A 23,277-nucleotide genomic window follows, 5' to 3' on the forward strand; every position below is an offset into this window, starting at 1 on the left:
TTGAGGAGCAAACCTCTACATATGGGCACCCAATACTGGACCAATTTTGATGGCCATAGATCTTGTTCCCATCAGTAACTTGGACACAAAAACATGAGAAAATAGAGTCCAGGTTGAAACATACCAAAGTGTCCATTTACATTTAAAAGCGATTGTGAAGTGTGGCGACATAATTCTGTGCAATTTTACAAACAATATGTTTCTATGACAGTGCTAATAATGTTCTTTTTCATTTAAAAAAAGTAATTTTGATGTTTTTTAACTGCTATTAAACAAAGACTTTAAACTATAACAAAATTTTTTTTGATTTCTGCGCAACCTCCAGACCCCAGAAATTGGACAACAGAAAATCTGATAAAATGAAGGAGAGAGCGATGAACAACTGTTTATTCAAATCTTACTGTGGTTTATTTAAGGGGAACTTCTGCATCAATTCACACTTACAAAGCATTTTAATTGACAAGATTTACAATATATTCTGGGTACACCTGATTTGTAAAAGAATCAAATCTTTGTTAACTTTACCATAAAATAGGACTAAAGTTCTGTTGAACAATAACTTTATTCATGGATTAGGGGCTTAGGTTTAGATGGTTAGGGGTTTAAACTTTTGTGTTCAATCTGGCTCAACATCATATTTAAACTGTTATCCCCCTGCAGCATGGACAATGCAACTTTCAACATGGATATTCTCCAGCTGGAGGGGTTAAAGGTCAGCCCTGAGTCCTCCTTTCCCGCCTTCATCCTCCTCCTCCTCATCTACGTCTTCATCATGGTGTCCAACATCGGCCTGGTGGTGCTGATCTTCATGGAGCGGAGCCTCCAGGAGCCCATGTATCTACTCTTCTGCAACATGAGCATCAATGATGTTTTTGGCGCCACGACAATCATCCCTCGCATCTTGAGTGACATTTTTACTCCAATCCCAGACCGGTACATTCATTATTACGAGTGTGTAGTTCAGGCGTTTTGTGCTCACTTTCATGCAGGCATCTCTCACACGGTTCTGATTATCATGGCCTTTGATCGTTATGTGGCTATCTGCAACCCACTGCGGTACGCCACCATTATGACCAACAGGGTGGTAGTGGCGCTGTCAGTGTCGGCGTGGTGCGTACCTTTCTTTTTGGTGGCGATCGTCATAATCCTCAGCGTCCGTTTGTCACGCTGCAGGCGCTCAGTAACCAACCCGTTCTGCGACAATGCTTCCTTGTTCAAGCTGTCATGTGAAAACATTCTCATCAACAACATCTACGGTCTCGGCACCGCCATGCTCACGATGGCGTGCTCGCTCTGCAGCGTCATGCTCACCTACCTAAGGATTGCCATGGTGTGTTTGAGTAGTAAGAACAAAACTCTGAACAGCAAAGCGCTGCAGACCTGTGCCACCCACCTGGCCGTGTACATCCTACTGCTTTTGTCAGGCAACATCATCATCATCTTCCATCGTTTCCCCGACTTATCGGACGAAAGGAAGCTTGCATCCATCTTGTTACACGTGGTTCCTCCTTCCCTGAACGCTGTTATCTACGGACTGCAAATCAAAGCGATCAGAGAACAAATTTACATAATATTTACGAGGAAAAAATGATGGTGTGGTGTGAGATAAAATTACAAAATAAAACAAACTGTGATCCTCTTATGTCATGAAAATATCTACAGTCGGGTTCCAATAGCTCTGTTTTGGGATCTTGTTCCAAGTTGGTAAAAGTTAACTTCTTTACACAAGTTTATATCTTGTTTGCATATCTATCTTGTTCCCGAACAAGATTTAAAAAAAGAATTCTTTTGTACCCTAGTATTTTCTTTCAAGAACCAGAGGAAGTGCACATTGTGCTTGAATAACTTAATACTAGCTTTTACAAATAACTATATATATATATATATATATATATATATATATATATATAGTACACACTGTGAATGATTGCTGCTATTTGCAATGATTATATGCTTCTATATATGCCATTAAATTAAAATATATGATATTCAAGTATTTTAAAAACTGAATAAACTTTAAGTTTGTAATATTTCCTTGTTTAAGGTTCTTTATGGGGATTCTTTTCCTGGTGGTAATAGTTTGGAGTACATACATCTTTCAACACTTTCTCATAAACAGGTTTATATGATATTGTACAAAAAGTTCATCATCAACATCTGATTTGAACCCAAACCATGATGGGTTTTATTACCTTATCTAAGTAGTTTTGGTGTCTAAACGGACCAAGCAGGAAGTGTACAGCAGATTTTCTACAGCTTGTTCTTGAACACGACTCTTTGAGTGCTGAGAGTGAACCAGAACATTAAACAGACAAAACAATGATCTGAAACTCACTATAACGCTCCATAAAGATTCAGGCGATCATAAGCCATTCACTCATATAGCTACGAAAAGTTAAGCACTGCAATTGGTAAGCATTCCACATATTTTTTGCTGCATGCACCCCAATAAACACTGCTGTATAAGAACGCTGCTGGTCGCGTAGGGAGAGGGTTGGTGTGGATAGGTCGTCATAAAACACAGGACTTTTAAGAGTTTGCTTCCCGGGGAAAACAAAAGACTTTCACTCAGGAAATGTATGTTCCTTGGGAGTGTTTTAATCCAAACCATGATATTTTTTCCCAAACTTAACTAGTTGTTTTGGTGACTAAACTTAACCATTGTGGCCGTGTAAAGCTCACATTGTCTCCTAAACGTAACCGTAATGTCCGTTGAAACAACGGGCAGCTTGCGGTGCTCTGTACCCGGCTCACAGTCACCTATTCTCAGGTTAACTGAACCACCAACTACCGCTGATATGACGGTTCACCATGCGCAGCAAACATAGCCGGCGTCGCAGAGCTCTGTAGCAGCTAAGTGAGTGTGGAGCTCCTTTTTGGATGTAATAAAAGACATGACATTTTGTTTACTGGCACCTGGTATATTAGATTGGTAAGATTGGTAACTCGTACTATCAAGGCATGTATATTTTCCGTCCTCATATCACTAACGTCACCCATCGTGGACATGCTCTACATCCCAGCACATTCTCCCGAACCAGCTCCCAATCTGGGTTCGAGGGGCAGACACCGTCACCACATTTAAGAGTAAACTGAAAACCCTCCTCTTTGATAAAGCTTATAGTTAAGGAGTGAGGAGTTGCAGCGTCTGCCTAACCTGGCCAACCTGCTTCTCTTCGTAGTCAGATTTATTTATCATATAATCAATAATATAGCGAGAGTAGAGGGAGGCAGGCCAGTACAGCCCGATCTGGCAGGGGACAGTTCAAGCCCGATCCGGCACCTCTCTCTAAGCTAACCTGCTTAGTCTTAGTTATGCTATTATAATTCTATTATAATTCTAGACTGCCGGGGAAGTTCCTTCCTTCCTATGACACACTGAGCTGCTCTCTCATCTCTGTTTTCACTTGTTTCCTTTTGTATGCATCCTGTCCCAGAAATGCTCGTTACTAACCTACCTAATAATAATAATAATAATAATGTTCATACGCAAAGACTAGACAGGATCCAGTATTGGAGACTGCACTACTCAGTATGACACGATGTGCCCTGCTATGACACAAACTTCCACGATGACCTTCGTAGTCACTGTTCCATTATCTTTAATGTGACTATTCAAGAGTCTGGGTCTGCCGAGGTTTCTTCCTAAAAGGGAGTTTTTCCTCGCCACTGTCGCAACAGCCACTGCTAATGCTTATTCTTGAGGGAATTACTGTAATTGTTGGGGCTTTGTAAATTATAGTGTGGTCTAGACCTACTCTATCTGTAAAGTGTCTCGAAATAACTCTTGTTATGATTTGATTCTATAAATAAAATTGAATTGAATTCTTTGTGTCGCATAAATTTTTTTGCAAATGGCAGTTTTCTTTACAACATTGGTGATGCGGAGCATTAGGAAAGCCACTGCATAGCAAAGTGCCCTCAGAAGAATTTTACTCACTCTGAAACGTGTTTTAAAAGTTTCTGTACTGTTCCACAAACCATTAAGATCCATTAAAAAGGAGTTCCACAGTATTGCAGGTGAATGATGTAAACCCTTTGAAATAAAAGATTATGAATTATAATTCTGTTAATGACATGCTGCTGCAACCTCAGAATGGGATTAGTAGTAGGCTACTTTTTCACCCCTGCAGGATTGCAACTATGAAATAGATTATACGTTCAATACCATTCCACCAGTTTGCACCAGTAATATTATACTTGTGATTAAATATATAATTAATATGATATATTGGAACTTACGCATTGACTCAAGCAGCAGTTTCCTCACACCAATTCTTGCTCTCTTGCAGCAGCAGCCGTGTTGCTTTTTTACAAAATATATGTTCAAACTCGCTGTATTTGCATGAGCATTTCCAGTTCCAGAGGGGTAAAGTACGGCGACCAATTTTTTTGTAGTTGTTGTTATGGTGAATCGTAGTATCCTGGCTCCATTCATGCTGCCTTTTTATAGTGGTGGTTCATGCGCTTTACTCACAGTCAACCTACTCTTAGTTGATTGAACCAACTAAAATCAGCTGTTCTGGAACCGAAAACTCAGAGTTTCCCATCTCAGGGTAAATCAACTCAGAGTTCAGGGTTAGACTCAGAGTTTGTTAAACCTCCTTCATGAAACGGGCCCCAGAGGCCTGTACTGCGAAGCAAGATTTGGCGTTAACGAGGTAACTTCAGGTTCAACCCAGGGTTTTGTGTATCACGACGGTGGATCACTTGTTAACTAAATAGTTGAAATTGTAGAAAATTCTTCAGATTGTTCACATAATAATATTTGCAGACACACACACACACACTGCTGCAGGGGGGGATTAATGTGCAGGAGGCAGAGTTGAAAACATCACCTGGGGAAGACATGCAAGACGCTTTCATAAAGCAATAAATAAGACAATTAATCACATAATAATTTCTCAGATTCGGTTTAATGAACATCAGAGTTGATGTTTTCTGTTAAAGGTTTTTTGTCTCACTTTAAATATTTGTATATTTGAAACCTGTTATTGTCTAAAGATTAGAAAGTACAGAAAGTGAAGGCAACTTTAACTTTTTTGACTTTTACAGTCAAGGTTTTATGTGACAGTGTTAAAATTCTCTGACTGATCTCATGAAATGTATGTATGTATGAAATGCCAATTCGTATGCCATTATTGGCGTGTTATCAAGATGCATACCTGCTTTGTAGCATGTTCATCAACGCCGTTTGGCCTCCAGAAGACCGGGGATCATGTCCCTCGTGTGACGTTTCTTAAACAAAACCGTTGCTTTCTTCTCACGATAATACGCCAAGTGTACGTGTAGACATACACTCGGATAGCTCAAAATGTGTACCGATAACAAGCCACTTGGCTTAAGAAAGTGGGCGTGTATGCTTACGCGAAGTCATGATATCACTTTGAAAAGAGAGCGCAGTCTTTAAAGTTTATTTACATCTACATGTGTGTAGGATCAGCAGACATTCAACCAGAGACTGAAAATAAATCATCTGAAAGTATTCAAATAAAACCAAAATGAAAGAGCAACCAGCAGTCTGATTCAGCAAGGAGACAGATAGAGATATATGCTGCGTTCATAGACATCAGAGTGAAAATGTTTCACATCACATCACTTCCTGTGGGAATCAGAGGTGGGAAACTCGGGCTGGATTTTGCTAAACAAGTTTCCCAGTTGGTGACGCGTTGTACAATGTCTTTGTTGTTATAATTATTTGTAATATAAACTAAGCTGGGCTAACATTGAACATATTTCAATGACAATAAACTGTTTATTGCAGACAAACACCTCTGCCAAGAAACATACACAGACATAATATGTTTCAAATTATTCATAAATAGGCCCATGTATAAAAACAACTCCTTATCCGTGTCCTCTCCCATTCGTTGTCCTGCAGATAACACAAACAAACACCTGGCGATGTACTGTTTGTATGCTCGTATAAAAAAACAGCAGCAAATCTTTTGTTATTGTGGCATCCATGTTTTCACACACCTGATGCTCTAGGCTACGGCAAACCGTTGGTGGTAGTCATGCAACAAGTTGTTATGCTAAACACCAATATAACAGAAGAAGAACATGCATCCCGACTATGTGAATGCTGGCAGTCGTAAAACAACGTAACCACGGTGGCGGTCCCTGTTATTCCCAAGTGGCATGAATGCAGAAATATATTAAAATTACCATTGGCAGCATCACACTTCATGTTGATCTAAATCTGTTTGTGCTGAATTATCTCTGACAAAAGTCCAAAATTGTCACAAAGGCCATTAGAATAATTGGCATCCAGCAGCTCTTACTCTCACAAAGATATTTGACAGACATGTTTTGCAGAAGGCATGTACAATCTTGTTGAGGTCTGACAACCAACTCTTGGGCGGAGATTTAGGCTCCCTAGAGCAAAAACAAACACATTTTCTTTTGTTTTTTGTGCAATTACAGTTATTAACTTGCACAACTCTTGAGTGCACAGTTTAATTGTGTCACTTAGGCTTTCCTAATGGACCTTTTTCACAGCAGACATTTTGACTTGTCATAGTAGGAAAGGCACAGCTGAAATTGATAACCTTAATGATGGCTAAACTCCATCAAGTGTCTCAGTAAGATATTTCAGTGAGTCAGCATGCACAATACCAGGACCTCTCCTAAGTGGAATGCAGCCATCATTAATGGTTTAATACCAGGGTCTCTCCTAAGTGGAATGCAGCCATCATTAATGGTTTTGAATACACCTGTGCTTTTCCTATTATGACTGTCTGCAGTGAAAAAGGTACAGATCAATCTTAAGAAATGAATGTGTAATATAGTACTGTCCAGGTATAATCGTTTTTCGTTAAGCTTTTTTTGCCTTTAATTCAAGTTCAAAGTTGAAAGTATTTATTGTCCCATGAACCAAATGATTCAGAATTGTTCAAAACTTCGTAGGAACAGCTGACAAGAGCCAGTGAATGCAGGAGTGAGAGAGAGAAGGGATGACATCCAGCAAATTGTTGTCTTTACTTCAGTCATAGTATTGGGTCAATACAACAGATGTTGTACCACAAGTTAATCTGGGAAGCTGCACTCTGTTTTGCAAGCAGCGGTCTTCACTCTGCGTTCGAGCTGCAGCGTCAACAAACACCTCAGATTGTTTAAATAAACGGAGTGTCTATTTGCACCCCTGGTACGAATAGCCTCAGCCACACAGCTGAGCTATTCACACCCTGTGATGTAACAACAAAAACACGTTGCTCGCGTGCACCGAAATCATGGCGGACGTTCATCTTCCATGACCGCAAAAACTGGCAAAGTTGTCTCTAAAAGTTTATAACAATTGAATTTCTATTTATCGTATTTATTTTCTATATCTATCTGTTTATTTTGGATTGGATAATTTGCATGCAATTGTGCAAGTGAGAGCCCGCGAACGCGAAATTTAGGGGAAGTAAATAGTAGTAGGGGAAGACTCATGAATATGCCTGCTCTGGTTGGGTTAGTTAGGTTTAGGCAAGAGTAGTGGGATTGGTTATGGTTAGGGTAAGAATGTCAGGGCGATAATATTCCAAAAATGTGTAATACATGAGTAGTATGGATAACTGTGTGTAACTATATGCCAAGGTACTGTAAATGCACAGGGGTGCAAATAGAATACATTGATATTTGTACCAGACGGGGTATTTATAGAACACATTGCTGTGTGCACCGGAGGGGTACGAATAGCATTAATTTCTAATTGCACCAGGGTACGAATAGCACTTCTAATTGCACCAGGGTACAAATAGCATACACTGCTAATTGTACCAGAGGTGCAAATAGCCTCACCCTTAAATAAACCTAATTACAAACACATTAAACAGGATTATGACACATAAGAATGGCAAGATGAACGTTTAAACGAGTTATTGACGTTTGCAGTATATAAAACAGGCATTGATACAGTCACCTACATGATCATTCCTGGCCAGGGTTTCTCATGCCATGCCTACGTCGCATCTGGAAGATCACCAGTTACTCCGAAAACCAGTTAAACCTTAACACTGGTACACGATTAGTTTCTCGTGAGCATGAGAGAAAGTCACTCGTGTGTACCCGAAAGGTAATTTGTCATCCATACCAGAAAGTATCTTGTGTGCACCAGAAGCAAAGGAAGTTTCTCGTGCACGGGGGAAAGTATCTCGTGCTCATGAGAAAGTTCCTTGTGTGCACCAGAAAAAGTTTTTTTCATGCGCACAAGAAGAAAAAAAATCCCTAAGTCCCTTTAGGGGCTCTGTATAGATATGTGCACACATCCTGATTAAAGATCTTTTAATCAGTGTGTTTACATCCAGTTTAAAAATCTGCTCATATTTGGGTTAAGTCAAAACCCCAGTTTCAAAATTGCCATGGATTTAAGATATAAATTGTCACCGAAGATTTTTATCTGAGATCTTGATAAATTTGAGTTAATGTATTTTGAAACAGTTGTGGCATGGTACAACTTCAAACATCACCACAAAGTAATGAAATACATGTGGCCGGGCACCTCTAACGTATTTCATTAAAAGGATGATTAAAGGCACAATGAGTAGTATGACCAGGCCCCTTGGAAGAGCAATGAGGTTTGAAGCAAAAAGAACATTGTGGCTAAACAGTGGAATTACAATTTTTGTGTCCGTCACTTGATGCCATGATATCCAAGTTAGACGTAACTCGTGTAACGTTAGCAGTTTCTAACATTAGCATAACGTTACTGCACTAGCTAAACTTATTAGAAATACTTTATTCTCAACCATTATGGGACAGAAATGTGGGAGAGCGCAATCAGAGCCGCGTGTGTGTGTGTGTGTGTGTGTGTTTCGATCTGTAACGTTAATGAAAGCCTAAAGCTCATAAACTGACTTTTAAATAGTTACTTTGTCAAGTCGTACCTATTATAAAAAAAAAAGAATGAAAATGGACAACTTAACTGCTTCAAGAAATGCCATATTTGTGAGTACTGACCCTGTTGCAGCAGTGCAGGTAAAGCCTGGGTAAATAGTTAATTTTAGCCTACTTTATGAAAAAAAAAATTGCCCCCTCACAATTTTTACCTGCCCCCTTAATCATTTTATCCTGGCGCCAGGCCTGTAGTGGAGAGCTAGTCTGGATCAAATGAAGTACATTGCCAGGAATATTGCCTGACATCCAGAATGCGGCTTATGTGCCGGATGTCCATTACATTCTGCTCTCTGTGTGTTGCCGTTCTCATAATCCCTTCACTCTGGGAAACAACAACCTTTGAGCTAGCAAGTTACGTGCTGAAAATGTTAAGTTTTGAAGAAGATTTGCAACAAGGCATGCCTGCTTGTTTTTTTTCAGGGAATTATTGTAAAGATTTACAAAGAATATGTTTATGGCATTTCCTCTCTAACTGGGATGTTTTGGGACCGATTGGTGAGATTCCTTGGGACGAGGTACACACAGTGATACGCTGGAAAGAGCAAATAAGCTATTTTGCAGAGCCACCGTCGTTGCGTACAAAGCTTAGCGTTGCACAATACAATTGTGATTGGTTTAAAGAAATGATCACATCCAGTGTTTTTTCTCCTATCCCAGAATGTATCTGTAGTGTAGCAAGACCTTACTCAACAGCACGGTGGAGAGCTGGCAATGGGAGACTAGCAGAGTGCTAAACTGTAAGTAGCCGGCTCGAAGGCGTCTAGTGCGCCTGCTCTATGGGCCGCACAGTGCAGAAGCAGTGCCAAGCATCCAGGTAATTTTTGGCTCCATGATGGCTTCATGCGCCACTGAGGAACAGGAATAAACTGAGCTCTGCCTTGAATTCTGTATCCAGTTCTTTTTATACATTTATGTTAATGACCCACTAGAAGTGTGTGGCTGTATCACTGTATCTGAAGAGAGCGTGCATTCTGCCTGGATCTTCTTATTTTGCTCTAATCGTGGCATTTCTGGGCATCAACCTTAATATACGTAGCAACCAGGTGCCAAATCATAAGGAAGCATCTGAGAAAAAGCTACAAAATGGCGGACACAGGGCCTAATTATCTTTAATACGAATGTACCTTAGAAAGTTAAAAGACAGCTGAACAAGTTGATTGAAGGAAGACTAGTTTAAAAATCAAGGACAGTCCTTTCTTAATTCCAAATGGACAAATTCCAAATTCTCTGTCCCAGTCAGGACACTGTGTCGATGTCATTTCTGGGTAACACAGCAGAAGGTCTGAACCTGCCCAGCGTCCTTTTGATGGACTCTCGCAACTCCTTGTTCCTCAGACTGTAGATCATCGGGTTTAGGAAAGGAGTCAGAGCGGCATACAACACAGACACAATGATGCGAAGCTGAAACAAAATAAAAAATGTAATAACACAGTGTTAGAATTAAAGGTCCCATGGCATGAAAATGTCACTTTATGAGGTTTTTTAACATTAATGTGTTCCCTCAGCCTGCCTAGGGTCCCCCAGTGGCTAGAAATGGCGATAGGTGTAAACCAAGCCCTGGGTATCCTGCTCTGCCTTTGAGAAAATGAAAGCTCAGATGGGCTTAAGGAGCAAGGAGCAAGGTTACCTCCCATTTCTCTGCTTTGCCCGCCCAGAGAATTTAGCCCACCCGTGAGAGAGAGACATCATGGCACAGAGAAATGGCACATCCTAAGGAAAGCTCATTGTGGGACTGGCTCTAGTGGCTGTAATTCTGCACCAAGACTGAATTTCAGAAAATAAAATTCAAATACAGGGGACCACTAAGGTCTATATAAAAGCATCCAAAGAGCACCATGTCATGGGACCTTTAAACATACAAGGTTCCTAGGCATTTTTTACTGCTAGCAGCAGGTGCTGAGTATGAAAAGGTTTTTCTGTGCTGATGTTTACTATGATGTCTACTATATTTCACATGATTAAGTATTATAATATCTAAGGCGTTGGAAAACACAAAGTGGTTGGTCAAGCTGCTGCTTCCAAGGTCAAAGATAAACCTTCAAACTCCTTGCTAGTCTGTTTTGATGTCATGTGTTCAGCACCAGTATTTAAAAGTAATTCTTGGTTGACAAATGTGCCTATATGTAATGTACTAAAACAATATTTTTTCTCGTACCTCTGGTGAAAAGTTTCCCACACGGTAAGAGATGTATACAAAAGAGGCTGAGCTGTAAGAGATGAACACGACAGTCAGGTGAGCTGCACAAGTCCCGAACGCCTTCAGTCTCTGAGCAACACCCATCTTCGATATGGTAACACCAATCAGGACATAGGAGGTGAGGATGAGGATTCCTGTAGTCAGTAGTGCAAACAAGGCTAAAGAAAGGGACACAATGCCATCCACTGAGGTGTCACCGCACACCAGTCGCCTTACAGATGACGGGTCGCACCAGCCATGTTTTACCACATTCAGGCCACAGTAAGACCGTAGCAAGGACATTGAAATGGCTGGCAGTGTGCAGCAGATGCCGAAGCTCCAGGCTCCTGCGATAAGGAGCAGCCGGACGGGCCGAGTCATGATGGCAGTGTAGCGCAGAGGGTTGCAAATGGCCACGTAGCGGTCGTACGCCATGACAGTCAGCATGGCACGGCCGGTAACTGCTAGCTGAGCGAAGAAATACATCTGGAAGAAGCAGCCCGGGTAGGAAATGGTATTCATGTCTGTCAGGAAGCCGGCAAGCATTTGAGGGATGGTGGTGGTGGTGTAGACAATGTCAACAAAGGAGAGGTTGTAGAGGAAGAAATACATGGGAGAGTTAAGCTTCGGATCAGTCAACGCCTGCATGAGAAAGAACAGTGGCAGCGATTACCATATGAATAATTGCAGGACTGAATCAACTGCTTTAACTAAATAGAAGGCTTTGTTTTGTACCACAAAAATGATCATGCTGTTTCCTCCCAGGATGGTGATGTAACCCAGAAGCAGAATGACAAAAAATATAATCTTTTTCTCGCCAAGGCTGGCAAGGCCCTCAATGATGAAGAAAGTGACGCCATGAGGCTCCCAGGTGCCATTGACAAAGCTGGATCTATGATTGGTCGACAAGGGGAGTTGTGAATCTGGAGAGGGAGTGAGGAAAGTGTTATAAGTTCATATTTCATGCATGGTACATTTTAACTCAGTGTGTAAATATTTCAATGGCCATTTTTCATACAGATGTAGAAATAGATTGTGTTGCACACAAATACATTTAAAATGTACAAGAAGGCCAATATGCACCCATGTCTCCTAATCATTAATATAATCCACTCGTAGCATTTTAAACATATTCAACCCTTGTTATGGTTCTGTTTAGGCCCTCTAAGCTCTTTGTTAAGATTATGGGAAGATTGTGGTCTTGGTTAAAATAGCTTGGTTTATTAACAATCCACTATCATTCCCTAAATTTAACTAAACAAACAAGAAATTGCTGCACATAAGACTTCTGTGCTAGTCATGGATTGTCTTTAACGAACACCATGTTTGAATATTGATGCTCATAACTGTACATGGTACCCTAGGCCCGTGGTTGATTATAGATTTTGTAATCATTGAGAAAAGACAGAGACTTTGAGGGTTTGAGACCAAGACCAAGGCAGGGCGAGACCGGGTCAAGACCAAGACCAGATTTGTGTCAGACAGCCAGAACTTCTTCTCCTGTCTCCTGCATTTACTTTCTTGGGAGTGTGTGTAAAGGGGGCAGGGAGAGGGGGGTTTAATGTAAAAAATTAAAATTAGATATAAGTCAAGTTAATGGTTGCAATTGGAAGTTTTAACACACAGGCATTAATTGCAATTTAACGAAATCCCTGCAATTGTGGTCTTGACCTTAAAAAATTGGGACCTAGACCGATCTCGAGTACTACAACACTGCATAACATAACTGTGAGTGGCTATTTTCATACAAAAGGAATACAGTGGGGCAAAAAAGTTTTTTGTCAGCCACGAATTGTGCAAGTTCTCCAACTTAAAAAGATGAGAGGCCTGTAATTTTCATTAGAGGTACAGTTCAACTATGAGAGACAAAATGAGAATTAAAAATCCAGAAAATCACATTGTAGGATTTTTTATGAATTTATTTGCAAATTATGGTGGAAAGTATTTGGTCAATAACAAAAGTTCATCTCAATACTTTGTTATATACCCTTTGTTGGCAATGACGGAGGGCAAACATTTCACAAGGTTTTCACACACTCTTGCTGGTATTTTGGCCCATTCCATGCAGATCTCATATAGAGCAGTGATGTTTTGGGACTGTCGCTAGGCAACACGGACTTTCAACTCCCTCCAAAGATTTTCTATGGGGTTGAGATCTGGAGACTGGCTAGGCCACTCCAGGACCTTGAAATGCTTCTTACGAATCCACTCCTTCGTTGCCCGGGCGGTGTGTTTGGGATCATTGTCATGCTGAAAGACCCAGCCACGTTTCATCTTCAATGCCCTTGCTGATGGAAGGAGGTTTTCCACTCAAAATCTCATGATATATGGCCCCATTCATTCTTTCCTTTACACGGATCAGTCGTCCTGGTCACTTTGCAGAAAAATAGCCCCAAAGAATGATGTTTCCACCTCCATGCTTCACAGTAGGTATGGTGTTCTTTGGAGGCAACTCAGCATTCTTTCTCCTCCAAACACAACGAGTTGAGTTTTTACCAAAAAGTTCTATTTTGGTTTCATCTGACCATATGACATTCTCCCAATTCTCTTCTGGATCATCCAAATGCTCTCTAGCAAACTTCAGATGGGCCTGGACATGTACTGGCTTAAGCAGGGGGACACGTCTGGCAGTGTAGTGTGTTATTGATGGTAGCCTTTGTTACTTTGGTCCCAGCTCTCTGCAGGTCATTCACTAGGTCCCCCCGTGTGGTTCTGGGATTTTTGCTCACCGTTCTTGTGATCATTTTGACCCCACGGGGTGAGATCTTGCGTGGAGCCCCAGATCGAGGGAGATTATCAGTGGTCTTGTATGTCTTCCATTTTCTAATAATTGCTCCCACAGTTGATTTCTTCACACCAAGCTGCTTACCTATTGCAGATTCAGTCTTCCCAGCCTGGTGCAGGTATACAATTTTGTTTCTGGTGTCCTTTGACAGCTCTTTGGTCTTGGCCATAGTGGAGTTTAGAGTGTGACTGTCTTTTATAGTGATAACAAGTTTGAACAGGTGCCATTAATACAGGTAACGAGTGGAGGACAGAGGAGCCTCTTAAAGAAGAAGTTACAGGTCTGTGAGAGCCAGAAATCCTACTTGTTTGTAGGTGACCAAATACTTATTTTACCGAGGAATTTACCAATTAATTCATTAAAAATCCTACAATGTGATTTTCTGGATTTTGTTTTCTCATTTTGTCTCTCATAGTTGAAGTGTACCTGTGATGAAAATTACAACCCTCTCTCATCTTTTTAAGTGGGAGAACTTGCACAATTGCTGACTGACTAAAAACCTTTTAGCCCCACTGTGTGTGTGTGTGTGTGTGTGTGTGTGTGTGTGTGTATATATGTATGTATGTATGTATGTATATATATATATATATATATATATATATATATATATATATATATATATATGTATATGTATGTGTGTGTTCTGCCATTATAACATATAAACATGAAATATGTTCTTATTTGGTGTATGATACTTTCTGGTTATTTCTGTATCATAAATATTCATAACATATTGGGCTTTAATATGGTCAAGAAAAAAATAATTTGGCAATTTGGCAATAACTACTGATTCATATTTAATTTGAGTTTTCCATAACCATCTAGCAAGCACATACAAAAATAGCAATACTATACAAATAGATAACCTGGTTAATTGAAAATATGCATAACTAAGCGGAACTAGAAGCAAAAGGAAAGAATCATTTAATGTATGTACAAACTAGGTTGTATTAAAAAAAAACATTAATGAAATAACGCACACTAAAAAACTAAAAAAGAAAATAATGATAATCATGCTAAATTAAAGAGAACCTTAAAACATTTTTAGCCACAGCATATGAAGAGCAACATTCCACAGAATCAGCCCAGCCCATCTGCTGCAATAACTTTAACCCTCTGAGGACAAAAGACATCCAAATGACGTTTGACAAAACTCTGACTCAAAAAGCGATATTTCAAGATCTCATTTCAGACATTTATTTACTATTTTAATCATACATAACCTAAAAGACTGGTGAACTCATTTCAAGCACCGAAAAACAATTCTTACAACACATCATAAGTTAAGGTTTGTTTTCAGAAAGAGATTTGAGGAATATCAAAAAGCAAACATCAACGTTGCAGCTTTAGCGCCAAATTATCTCTTTACACATTGCTCTGGAACAAATGTGGGTGTCATTATACGGAAAGCTGAGTCTGTTCTGAACATTTTGATTTGAAACACACGGGGATCAGTTTATAATCAAATACCCTAAAAAGGTAAATTTAAGTAGGACATCTGTGTGAAAGCCAGCATTAATTGAAGTAAGTTTATCACAAAAGCTGAAGGTGTGGATGCTTTTTTCACTTTCAAATCAAGTAGATTTTATGATCTAACACCTCAAAAATGCTGCAAACAAGACACATGAATGTAGGTTACAGCTACGGCATTCTACCATTTCTAGAGCACATTTAAACATTTGTACAAACAGGCACTAAGGTGCTGTATTAACCCTTGTTTTGTCCTTCGGGTTACCGAAGGACAAAAAAAGGGTTTGTGAAAATAATGTGTCATACTCTTCAATCATTGACAATTACGCTGAACAAACAAAAACAGACTTTAACTCTTTGCAACTGTAGCATCGTTATTACACATTACATTTGTTTTCTGTTGTTTAGAACTGAAAAAAAATATTTCTGTAACGTCATATTTGATGACAGTGGACATCATCACAACAGTATATCACACAATCAGCAACACATAATGAAAAGCACAGAAACACTTACAGACCTCTGGGGCTTTTAGGTGAAATATCAAAATCAAAAGCTCCATCTCTCCTCAGCAGACAGACAGAACAAATTTGCTGTCAACAGACAACAAGTGCAGAATAATTGCACTGCAAAAATGAAAAACTTTGTATGTGACTTCATCTGTGTACAAGTTTAAAACCGTACATCTTCCTATTCTCTTTTTAAAACACCTGAATCTGCATTCAAGGGATAACAAATTCTTTAACTCTTTGCATCTTTGCAACTCTAACATTATTACACCACCACATCATCTTCTATGAAATTATATTTATTTTCTATTCTTTTCTAAAATATTTCTGTAATTTTATAATAGATGACAATACTGTGAAGTTTAATTGCACTGGACATCATCACAACAGTATATCACACAATCAGCAATAATGAAAAGCACAGAAACGTTTACAGACCTCTGGGGATTTTAGGTGAAATATCAAACGGCAAAAGCTCCATCTCTCCTCAGCAGACAGACAGAACAAATTTGCTGTCAAGAGACAACAAGTACAGAATAACTACACTGCAAAAATGAAAAGCTTTGTATGTTTTCAAAAAGTCCAAACTTTAAAAAGCTCTACAACCTACAGACAACAAAACACTACTCTTTCATTCATCATTTCGTTTTACTTTTTAAAAGTGCAATTTAACACCTGGACATGGTTTTATGAATAACATATCATCTTACCTGAAGATATTGCGCTGCTCAGTCAGGTTTAGTGAGATAGAAGCAGAACTTCATCCAAGTCTACTTTCTTCCTTTTGAAAAGCAACTGACCTTTTTCCTAAACATAATGGAGATTATGGGGGGGCCAAACAACATTAATTACAGAAAGTGACATCATTAAAAGCATAAATTGTACACAGGACAGTATACCAAAGGGACCTATTTTAAGTTGCCTTTGTGGTTATTAACGAGCACCTAAAGAAAACATAAGAAACATAATTGTCCTTGTTGCCAGGGTAAAACTTCATTATAGAAGATCTTACTGTACTTTAATTGGGTATGTTTGTGAGAGAGAGAGAGAGAGAGAGAGAGAGAGAGAGAGAGAGAGAGAGAGAGAGAGAGAGAAAAGTCGTACCTATTGTTGGACAGCACTAGTTAGTCTGAATCCTGGTTTATTTGCAGTTAAATAGTACAGTAGTGACCGGTTGTATGATTTCAATAAACAGAATATGTGACTGGTCTTTAGATTCTGTCTCCAGGCTGGTGGACGAGACATTTTAACAATTTCTTTGTTCATCAAACTGAAATCACTCTTTACATTGACATTTACGTTTCTATTGGCCATGCATCTTTCCCCCACCCCTGCAAACTGTTGGCTGGTTTGTGTACAACGCACTGTGGTGACTGTAAACAGGCCATGTTTCCCAAACTGAGATGCAGATTCTGAATGTGCTGTACACACAACCCGGTCTCACGCCAGGTCGTTATATAGTCACATTATTGTAATCTATTAAGTCGTGGACAGGTTACGTAAAGGTTACGTTTTTTTCGTGTATATGCAACGACTTTTGAACGTGTACAGGTCACGCTTTTCGAACCTGCTGCTCTGGGGGACGCGACAACGGGGAAATGAGGCGCCACACGGCGGCCAAAACATCGGAACAGGCCGACACTCGCGACCCATGCAGGGGCACACAACAACGGGGAAATGAAAAACCACAACGGGGAAATGAAACGCCACAATAACAAGACGGTTGGGGTTAGGAAAAACCTCATGGCGGGACACGCCGACAAAGGAACTGCAACATGCGGGACAAAGGAACTGCCACACGCGGGGCACGATCCCCGGTCTCCGGGGTGAAAGTCCTGTGTTTTCTGACCCATCCACCACCCCGACCAACCTCCCTACGCGGACTTTCGCTTTATCAACTACTCGCTACTCGCTTTCATTCTGGGATCACGAAATATGCTTCCCATTAAAATGCATTGCTTTCAATTTCATAATGGCCACACGAAAAAAACGGCATTTACGTAACCTGTCCACGACTTAATAGATTACAATAACGTGACTATATAACGACCTGGCATGAGACTGGGCTGGTACACATGTCCAAAGAATGAGAAAACAGAGTGGGTAGCACTTTATAATAACTATCCATAATTCATCATTTATTAAGCATTAATTAACTATTAGTCAATGGTTTGTTCATTATTACTTATTAATTGTTCATACATAGTTCATCATCAGTAAAGCATTTGTTCACATAGTTATAAATAGTTTGTTCATAGTGAATAAGCCTATCTTGAAAAATATGTTTGTAAGTACATGACTTATACTTAACAAATAATGAAACAACCATTTGTAAATGAAATAATTTTCCCATTATAAACCAGTTACTAACTATTGCTAAATGCTTTGTTCATCATTTGTAAAGCATTGCTCCTATGTTAATTCTCATGAATGAAGCATTTGTATACACACTCATAAATGGTTTGTTTATAGTAAATAAGGCTCTCGGAAGTTCTGTTTAGAAATAGAAGTTTGACACTTTCTAAGTATTGCAAAAACCATTAGTAAATTAAATAATTTTCCCTTTATAAACTATCTACAAACTAGTAGTAATTTATTTGTTTATCATTTGTAAAGCATAGTTCCTACATTCATTCTAATCAGTAAAGCATTTGTAAATGCAGTTAGTAAATGGTTGGTCCATAGTAAGTAAGCCCATGTAAAATGTTTATCAGTATATTTTTTAATAATTCCTACATGATGCATTAACCATTTGTAAATTAAGTAATTTTACCATTATCAACTAGTTACTCAGGAACGTAAAAGGTTGTTTAAAACTAGGAAGTTAATGATTAACAGACTATCTAGACCTACATTTGTTCATGTCTTAAATAAAATGTTATGATTTAGAAAAAGGTGGGGTGTTAACACATCTGTTACAAATACTTACCAATAATGTAATCCATGATTAACTCATGAGTTACTACTGGTTAGTTAAATATACTGTGTATACATCTAAAGTGTGTACATCTAAAGTGAGTACTTTCTATGCTTTACAAAGCATTTATAAATGAGTTCCAAAGGCTAACAGAATCTAGACACACACATGTATTGTTCTATTTGGACATGCCTTCAGAAATATGCCTACGGATAGTTACTATTAATACATCTTTAACAAGCACTTACCAACACATCAATCCATGATTAACTCATGAGTTACTACTGATTAGTTAACCTTGTGTTGACTTCGGGTCACATTGACCAGTTTTCAATTTTTGTTTTATATCAGAGAATATGGGATTTAGAAATAAGCGCTGAACATGTGTAGAGGAAAAATTTAACAATTCAAAACGTTGGAAAAGGCAAAGCACTTACCAACACATCAATCCATGATTAACTCATGAGTTACTACTGATTATTTGACTACATGATGTGAGCCCATCTAAAGTGAGGACTTGCTATGCTTTACAAAGCATTTATAAATGAGTTGCGAAGGCTAGCAGATACAACAGAAACACAAGTAAAAAAAATATTTGTAACCCTTATTACGATGTAGTAAGAATGTACATTTATGAAATAGCTCGTAGTAGTGTTATGTAGTTGATATCAATGTGAATTTGGACCAGATCCAGAAGAAAACTAGATTGTTAAGAGCCAGAGAATTGAACATCAATAAAGAGACTAGGAAACCAGGATAAAGTTTGAGAAGTGTATTAATATACACAGAAACATGGCATACACATATACAGATAAAACACAGGTATGAAAAATAACAACTAAAATAATAAAGTGCGCTCATAAAAGAAACCCTTTTCAGTTCTATGAGCTCAATTGTTCTTTGATGACAAGAGTTCAGAGATGTTCAACGTTGGGGCCCATATGAGTTTGGTTTCTGTTTGTCCTACCACCATGAAGAAGGAATCCAGGGCAATCCGTATAAGTTCTGAGTCTCAATCCTGTAGCTGCTACCCAGCCAACTGAACTAGGAATCTCTAACCCCTGGAAGACTCTGGGATCTGAAGAATCAATGTGATCCAATATCCCTCTCTGGACCGGACCTCCCGTGCGTAGCGCTTCACAAATCTCCACCTCCACCACCTGTAGATAAGGCCAAATCAGTTCTCTCAATTACTATTCAGTAATAAAATCAATTGCTGAGGCTACAATGAAAATAAAATGAGGTGATATTTCAGTTAACCCCTACTGAAATATCTAAATCTCTATTCAGTTGTACAACCGTTCTTAAATTTCTTCTCTTAAGTATCAAAAGTCCCTTTCAGGTATCAAAAGTACATTTATATTATTTTGTAACCTTTATGCAAAAAATATAATTAATAAATTGCATGTAAACATCTCTCAAATTGTATTATTTTCCCATAACTTAAGCTACAGTGTTGTAATTTAGAGGCATTAAGACATGCGTGCTTATTTATCCCTCCCTGCACAGGTAACAGTAGAAAGAATGCACTAAAAATTAGCCTCTTTGAGTTACTTCACCATAAACTCCAGTTAAACAATTAAACACACAACTTGTACTAACATATATTCAACAAATACCCACAGCTAGCAATAGTGTTGAAAAGCAACATTACTTTCCATAACCAATAGATAGAATCATTAGCCTTTTCACAGGCAATACACAGTACTCTGCTAGCTATTACCCTATTAGCATATGAATACAGCATCTTAGCTAACCCGTTAGCTTTGCACTATTAGCAATAGACAGTATTAGCATCGTTCTCTTAATACATCCATGATTAGCACCGATTAGCATGGATGCTAGCGAACCTAGTGTTAAGGAATGAGTCACCATTTTAATGGAATTCACTACCTTTAACTCCGTGACGACAGTGGATTCAGACACAGCTCTCTTTCGTTCTATTCACAACAAAGCATAGCCAGTATTAGATAGGATTTAATTCACTAAATGTCGTTCTTTTTCTCTGGTTGAGGGAAAAGAAACTGGTTGAGGGAAAAGAAACTTTTATTAAGCCTTGGCTATTATTTGTATTGCTTTATTTGATTGTTTACTGCAATTTGTCCTATTGAAGGCCCAGGGTCCAGAGCCACGGTTCGCCATCGAGTGGAACTGAAAACAATCTGAAACAAGACAAGCAGACACAACTACACGCTGATTTTAAAAGACATTACAAGCCAAAAAGGTTGGGTTTCACCCGTTTTAATTTAAACAGTGTGTTGTGTTTTAAAAAGCTTTCCAGATGAAAAATAATAATCTGAAATGTAACCGGCAACTACATCTGTCAAGAAAATGTAGTGGATTAGAAGTACAAAATGGAATAAAACACAAATACTCTAGTAAAGTACAATTACCTTAAAATGTACTACAGTTCACAACTGAGCAAGTCTCCTGACTTTTTGTATCTCTCTGACTGCAGATGGTGAAAAAGAAGTCACAGAAAATGAGCTGCCTGGTTAAGACCTTAATTGGCTGTAATTGGGCACCTAGAGGCCCTACTGTTGTCTAGGGTGCCACACAGGTTACATTTAATTAAACATGTTTGGCAACAGCAGGAGTAAACAGCAAATCATCGGACAAATTAATTGTGAGACATAATCAAACATTAACATTTATTTTAAATTTGGTCCATCCATTCATATAGTTTGTGGGAAAATTGAGTTCTCATTGAGAAGGGATCTTTAGTTAACATATTTAATTAAAGAATAATTAAAGGCAAAATGAGTAGGAGTTTTTCTTAAAAACAATGTATAGACTAATACAAAACTAACTCCTCTTTATCATCAGTATCTTTTCTTATTTATCTGTGTTCGGGGCTTTTTTGGGCATTTGAACCTCTATAAAAACATAGCGACCAGGTGCCAGATCGTAAGCACACATCCAGGAGGAAGCTCCAAAAATGGCAGACACAATGCCTAAAAACCACAAATATAGCAAGCCGAAACACCTACAAAGCTTGTTTGAAAATGAGACTAAATCTGGGATTGGTTTTTGCCCACGAGGGAGGAGGGGCCAACTTTGAATCAGAATCAGAAATACTTTAATAATCCCAGGGGGAAATTATTTATTATAATTATTTATTACCACTCCAGGTATACAAACAACACATAAAAACAACATATTATCAAGACTTTTAACATATATAATAAAAACAAATATACAGTAATAATATATAAAATATGAAATGTACAGTGTTAATGTGCAAATAGGTGATCTACTAATCAAGCTCCAGCACTAGTATTCCTGTGATCCAGGCAGCCAGCTCCAGTTTGTTTCAGTACACCAAGTGGTAACTACTCTTGGCCACACACGCTAGTTCTCTAGTAAAGCTTGTGCTATCTAAGTTTTTTTCTTTTTATTAACTTTTTTTATAACTGTCGTCTATCTGTCTGCAGACGCTGGAGGTCTACCTGATCTTCGCTTCCAGCCAAGCCACCAGCCTTGAGTGTTTTCGAGTCTGCCTTGCCTACCTCCACTCCATTTGGATCACCACCCTCCTATGTTGAATTACAAGATTTCTGTTTGGCTGAACTTACATTAAAGAACTGTTGTCAAATGCCAACCATCTAGTCTGTGTTCGCTTTTGGGTCCAAACCTCACCCTAACAGAGATGATGACAGAGAGTTGGTGTGTGACTCTCCGAGGGAGGTGTTGTAAAGTATAATGACCACCGGCAGGAAAGATTTCCTGTGGAGCTCCATGGTGCATCTGGCTGAGAGGAGTCTTCTGCTGAAGGTGCTCCTCTGCTGGGCCAGTGTGTCGTAGACAGGGTGTGAGACATTGTCCAAGATAGAACACAGAAGGACAGAAGCCTGGACAGCATCCTCCTCTCAGCCACGGTCGTCAGTGTGTCCAGCTCCTCCCCCATGGCATCACCAGCCCTCCGGATTGGTTTATTCAGTCTGTTGGTGTCTGCGACCTTCATCCCACTACCCCAGCACATGACAATGAAGAAGATAGCACTGGCCACAACAGACTGATAGAACATCTTCAGCATCGTCCGGCAGATGTTAAAGGACCTCAGCCTCCTCTGGAAAAAGAGTTGACTTTGGCCCTTTTGTAGACAGCCTCAGCGTGTCTAGTCCAGTCCAGTTTATTGTTTAAGTACACCCCCAAGTACTTGTAATCCTCAACAGTGTCCACAGGGACACCCTGGATGGAAACATGGGTCCCAGATGATTTCGCCCTCCTCAGATCCACTACAAGCTCCTTCGTTTTTGTCACATTGAGCTACAGATGGTTCAGCTCACTCCAAGTGACAAAGTTGCCCAGTTGAATGTTCTGTTTACAAACCGAAATGGACAAAACCTCCTCATTCTGCCTTTATCTAACTTTAATGTGACCCTGTTATTCAAATTTAAAATGAAAAGTTAATGAAAAGACAGTGGAACATTAAACGTAAACATACACGCCACTTTTCTAAAGCCAAGTGTTGGATTATCTATACGCATTTTGAGCTATGTCTACGCCATATACGTCACAGCGTAAACATACACGCCAC

The 23,277-nt window shown here is 39.2% G+C and overlaps 2 protein-coding genes across 2 annotated transcripts; one reads left to right on the forward strand and one right to left on the reverse strand.

Moving 5' to 3' along the window:
- Window positions 1–661: 661 nt before the first annotated feature.
- On the forward strand, window positions 662–1,591 carry LOC114566771 (olfactory receptor 52N5-like). Its single transcript, XM_028595501.1, has one exon. It carries the CDS (start codon window positions 662–664, stop codon window positions 1,589–1,591), a length of 930 nt encoding a protein of 309 aa, XP_028451302.1.
- Window positions 1,592–10,116: 8,525 nt separating this feature from the next.
- On the reverse strand, window positions 10,117–22,773 carry LOC114566257 (olfactory receptor 10J4-like). The gene is made up of 4 exons (XM_028594585.1): window positions 22,413–22,773; window positions 11,792–11,979; window positions 11,036–11,698; window positions 10,117–10,281 (listed from the first exon to the last, which is right to left on the reverse strand). The coding sequence occupies exons 1-4, from the start codon at window positions 22,771–22,773 to the stop codon at window positions 10,117–10,119; spliced, it is 1,377 nt and encodes a 458-aa protein (XP_028450386.1).
- Window positions 22,774–23,277: the final 504 nt, after the last annotated feature.

This window comes from Perca flavescens, chromosome 13 (genome assembly GCF_004354835.1).
Source record: "Perca flavescens isolate YP-PL-M2 chromosome 13, PFLA_1.0, whole genome shotgun sequence".
NCBI classification, from domain to species: domain Eukaryota; kingdom Metazoa; phylum Chordata; class Actinopteri; order Perciformes; family Percidae; genus Perca; species Perca flavescens.